The sequence below is a fragment of the Apis dorsata genome, unplaced genomic scaffold (assembly GCF_000469605.1).
Source record: "Apis dorsata unplaced genomic scaffold, Apis dorsata 1.3 scaffold_46, whole genome shotgun sequence".
In the NCBI taxonomy this organism is placed as follows: domain Eukaryota; kingdom Metazoa; phylum Arthropoda; class Insecta; order Hymenoptera; family Apidae; genus Apis; species Apis dorsata.
The window spans coordinates 35,423-42,399 of record NW_006263348.1 but is presented as its reverse complement, the minus strand read 5'-3'; the positions used below and the strand labels follow the sequence as shown (position 1 = coordinate 42,399).

General features: G+C 35.9%; 1 protein-coding gene across 1 annotated transcript in view; it reads left to right on the top strand.

Moving 5' to 3' along the window:
* Positions 1 to 6,977, top strand: part of LOC102670923 (disintegrin and metalloproteinase domain-containing protein 10-like) — a 156,639-nt gene that overhangs the window by 120,242 nt on the left and 29,420 nt on the right. Inside the window, exons 6-7 of the mRNA XM_031514597.1 lie at positions 388 to 572; positions 5,668 to 5,808. Coding sequence (XP_031370457.1) covers positions 388 to 572; positions 5,668 to 5,808 — 326 coding nt within the window. The remainder of the gene's footprint in view (positions 1 to 387; positions 573 to 5,667; positions 5,809 to 6,977) is intronic.

Genomic DNA, 6,977 nt, shown 5'->3' with positions numbered 1-6,977 from the left:
GTAACTGGTTTTGAATCGACGATACTGTTATTGACCTTTTTTCAAATGTTTTAAAATTGTATTTAAAACACTGTACGCAAAAATTGCGAAATAATAACAGAGTAACCGTATTTTTTTTTTTTTTTTTGAAAAAAAGGGCGATTGGATACCGCGATAAAATTGAAAGGGATCCTATAATTTTTTATCTGTGGAAATACAACAATTTCTGGGATAGCTTGCCAGTTCCATCGACTGGAATATAATTAAAAAAAAAAAAAAAAATCTGTCAAAAAAATCCGCGTAAAATCGAACTTATTGAAACTGTACAGTATTGTCAATTATACGGAATATCAAGAGGTAAATACTCGTACTGAAACTTTTTTTCTTTTTTTACTCGTTTGTAATCAGATTGTACAGGGAGCGATATTCAAGGGTGCTTCGCAAACGAACCTCGGTGGATCCAAAGAAGACCACTTGTATGTTATATCTACAAGCGGATCACACGTTCTTCAATCATTACAAGTCGGAAGAGGCCAGCATCGAGGTGATGACTCGCCACGTGCAACGTGTCAACTCTATATATAGGTATACAGGTGTGTTGGAAAATACGCAATAACAATATTTTTAGGTAAATGTTTCCTGTTTGCATGAATTCGTCGTATCTGGAAATCGGTATATTACATGGAAATGGAATTATATCTCGTGGCTGATAAGTCACAGGCAATTGGAAAGGCGATTCAATCGTTCGCCGACACGCGATGCCGCACGATGTGACGTTTTTATCGATATCGATCAAGAAATTTAAAACTTTTTTTTTTTTACAGTACATTTTATGTAAATCGTGAAATTTAATTGCATGGAATTTTTTTGTTAAAAATTATCAAGCATACCAGCATTCTATTTTTTTTTTCTACTATAAAGTATCGTTAATGTAATTTCCAATTTTTAAATATTTCTTTCAACTGCCTTCTTAGATATTGTATAAATCTTCATTGAATTTCAAGATATCAAGTAATTCCAGTTGACAATAAAATTTACTGGTAATGTAAAAAAAAAAAAGATCATGATATCGAATGAATTTAACAAATAGAAAATAAAAGCCAAATGACAACTTGGCGTATAATTTTATGCCAAAAACGATCATTGATTCGTTCCATTATAATTTCCAATTAAACAGCTGCACAACCTGATGACACGTTACTTGAGATTTGTGCAATTTCCAATGATATTAATTCAATTATAAGCGTCATTCACGTTATAATCCAGATTATTATCTATTACCTCGATATACGTTATATATTATGTTATGAGCATTACGATCAAAATTATTTGTAAAAAAAATGCCAATAATATGATAAATATGATAATCAAACATTTGCCATCACGATTGTCAATCGAATTGAAATTACATTACTTCGTTGAAGAATAAATATAATCTAAAAATCAATAACTTTTTCACACTTCATCACCGTGATCGACGAACGGTATACATCGTATGTATTGACGATAGATAGCAAAAGCGTTGGAACGGCAATGAAAATTCTTTGCCGGCCCAGAAATCGGCAACGTTTTCCTCCTCGACTAACAAGTGCGCGTCTTCTGTCTCATTCCGCTGTAATAACTTCGCAAACCAATTAAAACTTTCCCGGACCTTCGAGTTAAACTAACTTTCCGCCAGCGGCGATCGGAGGAAATGAATGTTCCTTAGCCTTACTGCGGTTCCTTTCTGCGCTACGACCGATTAATGTCAGTTTCTGTGTCTGACGTTGACCGATTGATTCACTGCAACTTTATCGCGCCCCTCTACCTAATGCGTAAACTTTAAACGATGGTTATCAACGATGGGAATAACGGGGAAAGGATATCCAAGAAAGGAATCGTCGCCGACTAAAAATTGCCTCCACTATTCCGATCGAGAGATAAACCACCTTTCCCCCTTTCCTTTCGAGATCTTTCTTTTCGATCTGAAAGAAAAAAAAAAAAAAGAGAAAATAAACTCCTTCCAGAAGAAGAAGAATCTCCCTTGGTTCGTTTATCTCGCGCGCGATTCGATTTCCCTTTGATTATAATCCCTCCCTCCCTTTGCCCAAAGCCATCCCCCGAAATTATACCGTTTAATAGAATTACGTCATCAGCTACAAATCCAACCGAGAAACAATCAATTCGAACGACGAGCGAACGTTGAACAAGTAAGGGGATGGAGGAATGGGCGCAAATCAGAGGAGAGCGATTTCCTGAAAATCTCGTTCGGCGAAGCTCGCGAATATTAAGCAAGAGTGGGGGGAGCAGAAAGGTTTTAAACGTTGCCGTAACAACGAGCAAATATTTGTGTCTCGTGACCGAGCCCTGTTTAACGTGGCGTGACCGCGCCTACGCGCGGCAACCGGCCCACCGCATTACTTACAATTCCCTATCTCTTCCGTCCCGCGATCCGCAGATAAAGCCGCTCGTGTTCCCTTTACACAACATCCTCTTACCTCTTATTCCCTCTCGTTCCACGTCAGAATGTACGTGTATACACAGAGGGAGGGAAGAGCTAGGATGCGTCGATCTTCCGGAACGATGGTCGCCCCGATTATCGGCCATCTCTACACGCGAGCATTTCGGATGACCGATCGACCACCCCCTCCCCTTGGAAACGCCAGCCCGAAACGTGGCTCCCTTTGTCTCCGGATTAGACGGCATTAACTCTCTTCCCATCGCGATACGTACAACTCGGCCGCCCAGCTAAACGCTCTTGTCCGACGGGAGAATTGCGGAATTGCGCCGATTAAGGATTGCGCCCCTTATCTCCCCCCTCGCATCATCTCAGTTTGATTTTACGCCATTTTGCGCGCGACTCGTCGTCGTCACGAGATGTGACGGGGATGAAGAAAAGTTTTGGCGTAATGGATTATATTAGATATTGATTTTAAATTCTTCTTCTTAATGGATGAGTGAGTGGATAGGGAATTATGCGAGTTTAGGTAATTGTTTTTTGAAGAGAGGAAAAAGAGAAAATTTTATCCGATATCTTTAACCCTTTGCGCTTCAATAGTGATTCTCACTTTTTTTAAAATATCAGGAATAGATTCCTAAGCTCTTTACGTGTAATTTTATAAAGCGTTTTATAAATAATACTGTCGAATGATTTTTTTATCTCAAATTAGACGTGATCTAGCTATATTTGGTCTGTGTTTGACAGTCAGTGGTAATAGAAATATTATTTTCAAAGATTTTTAGTTTTATAAGCAATGAAATTAGTTCGAAGATGAGTTTGATTTTTCGTTTATTAAATAACGAAATTATTTCTATTCGTTAAGAAATTGACGATAGAAAGAAAATAGCGATGAAAATGGTATGAGAAGTATAAGAAAAATATAGAATGAATGAATTAATAAAATATAAAAGAAAAATAAAAAAGACAAACCGAGGATGCATCTTCCTAATCACACAAAACAACGATAGATTTTAATATTCGACAAATTTTCTTTCCATGTAAATATACATAAAATATTAGAATATAAAAATCTTATACGTTAATTTGTGCGAGAAATCATTTTAAATTAGAAATTCGGGTGCAAGAAATCGTCTGGAGTTGTTGGCCGAGTGTCCTGGAGCGCAAAGGATTAAATATCTTACACTATTCTCATAACATTTCCAAGATTCGAAAATTACGATATTTTTAATAAAAGTTATAATAAACATCTGAATTAAAATTCTATGAGTAATAATTGGTTATTAATATAGATTCGAGCAAACGAGAAACAAGAAGAAACAATAATAATTCAAGCCTATAAAAAGAAAAGACGAAGAGAGCTTAACAATACTTGCATCGATTAAAAATTCGATAGATCGAATTTTTATTTATTATTTCCACATCGATATTCGTCGATTTTGTCGCGACCAATGAACTCACCGTGTAAACGCACGTGAACCACCCCTGTTTTTATCGCGATTGAGAAAAAGTGAAGCGATAAGCGGTATCGTGACGGTGATATCGGGCAAAGGTGGAAGTGTTCCAATGTCAGTCATTACACGTGGAACGTTTGAGAACGTTGGCCAGAACGTTGGCGCGTTTACGATCCTTATCCACGGACTCACGTAAAAAAAAAAACTTTATTTCCGAGCGGGATATCCGAGACAGCTGTCACGCGACGCGTTACCCCTTTATTTGTTTGCCAAGTAATTTTTTACGACATCGGAACGCGAACTTTGTAACACGAGTCTCACGTGACGATGCCCTTTTACCTATTCAATAATAAGCACAGACGTTTTCCTAACCCCTCCTTTCCTACCCCTTTTTTTCTCTTTTTAATCTCATGCGTGCGGAATATTCATCTCCGGTAGAGATTATTTTACCGATTTGCTGAAAAATTCGCTGTAATTGGATTTAATATCAGAAACGTGTGGTAAGATAAGGTAAATTCGCTTTAAGTCTTAAAAAATAAATACGAATGGAAAACAGTTAATGATATTTTACGATGAATAAAATATTTATCGTTGGTGAAAGCGTGTCCAATGTGCTTGGAACATTGCATGCTCTTCGTATTTCGTTTTGAATCGTTGAACCTTATCAGGAGCGAGATGATAAATGATAAACGTTTGCAATGAAATCAAGATTGCAGACTTAGTCAGAGATTGGAAGATGAAGCAAGCATTAAGTTATGTTTCACGTATTACAATCCGTTTCTTGATATCTTCTTAATATCTTGAATGAAAGGACGCGTCTTCTTCGATCTTATTGTCGCAATTTTGCAAGTTTTGCAAAGATTAATCTATCCCACGATTCTCCATATATTATAACTTCGTTCAAAAATATAAAAGATAAATGTTTCAATTTATTTATCTCGAATACCTCTCTCACCCACGTATTTGCATTATTTACTTTCGAGAAGCTTTTACCTGTAATTGAACTATTACGTTATGGACAATATAGAAACAGAACAAATTAATGCAACATCAAACTTGCATAGAATGGATTTTACGTTGATTACCAACGGCACGTGGACGTTATACGCGAAATATTTGTTGAGAATATTTATGTAGCCTCCTTATGCAGGAAAATCTCTTGCGGCTATTTCTAAATGTCACCGCTTTTAATACCAAGGTCGGATTATTTTGCCCTTTCGTAATACCATCGATTAAAGATTAAATTCATCTGAGCGAAGAATTAATTTTTCAACGGATAAAATTACTCCCGTCCCTTGTTACCTTTGGCAACTTTTAACAACGTTCCAATTAATTCGCAAATAACGTGGAGTCAAAAGAGACCCATCTGTCGCTATAGAGTATATATATATATATATAGATAGAGTAAGATCGTTTTACAGTTGAAAAATCATAGGATTCAACGGTGGAAAGGAATCGTGATCGCGTGTCACGTGATCGTTTTTCCAGTTTCGATTGGTATTCCCGCGGAGGTGGTGTTTGATTAAATGCCCTCCACCACGCGACGACCGAGCCGGAATACACTGATCACCGAGGGAAAATTACTTGTCTGGAGCCCCTGTGATTTTCGTTATCAGCTATCGGTTACCTCGATGAGTAGTTCCTCTCGAATTTCTACGAATTTCCTAGTAATATTATCATCTAGTACGATACCGAGTTTAATTTCGAGAAACGATGGAATTCGAATTCTCGATTTTCGATTAAATGTTTAATGGATTTTTAACGTATTTCTTTTTTTTTTTTTTCTTGTCCTCGTAGATTTCAATCAGGATGGTCAACCGGACAATATTAGCTTCATGATAAAAAGGGTGAAAGTCCATGGTGAAGATGCCTTAAATGATCCAAGCTACAGGTTCACCGGTGCTTATGGGGTTGAAGAATTCCTCGAGTTATTCTCCGGTAAGCGAACAATTTCATCCATTTATTATCCAAAGAAACTTTAAAATTTGTTTCGATGCAATATGTATTTCTTTTGTACGTGTTGTAATATTAGCAGTGACGTTGAAAAATTAAAAGAACGATTCTTCGTATCAAAATTTATTTAAAAAATAAATTATTGCAATCACCGATAAAATGTTGTCTTTTCCCGTAAAAAGTGTGAAGAAGAATTCCAAAAATCCAGTCAGGATATAGAGAAAACCATACCATTGAATATGTTTAATCGGTTGCCGAAATATAAGCGCTCAAATTTTATAGCGCTTAACACGGCGAAGAGAAATTATGAATGGGATCAGCGACCTGCATTTTTTCTTGGAAATGCGTGCAACGTCCTTCCAAGAATCGCGTCTGTCGTTTGTCTGCTGTTTGGGATAGGTTAGTGAGACGAGATACGAGCGATAAGGATGGAGATAGAAAGTGACCAAAAATTATCCTTTTCTTTACACGACGATATCTCGAGAACCGGAAGTCGTATCGAGATAAATGAAAAAGCGTTTCAAAGGGCAAAGTTCACCGCTTCTGATGATCGTTCATTCGTTGACCGGAAGTAATTATCCTCAGAGTTACAGCGGTTCAAATTTTTCCTAATTTTAATAGGAATTTAATCGAGTTAAGGTAAATTATACGATAGATGTTTCTTTTTTTCTTGAAAAATATCACTTATATTATCATTGTTACTATTGGTATATTGGAAATTTTAAATTAATTTAGAAATTATTTCATCTTCTTTCGCTCGAAGCGAGTTGGAATTTTTAAGTAATCGATCTGATTGAAGTTTAATTATGTTAATTGATCGAAGAGGGTTTATGAATTTGAGATTTATCGTGTCATACTTTTTTTATCGCTCCAACAAAGTTAAATAGCTTGTAATAAATAAACATTAATCGATATTTCTGACACAATAATTATCATGTATTTTAATTTTTAGTAGAATCATTGCTTAAATTTTTTACGTATTTCGTAGAAATATTTTGTATGTGTGTGTATGTGTATATATATATATATATTTTTTTTTTCCATCTCAAACTCTTAATTCTGATTTCCATTGAAAAAGCATATTCGCGTGAATTTTTAAAACTGCATCTCGTATTTCATCTCGTTAACACGGAACGAAATATGTAAATCCAGGA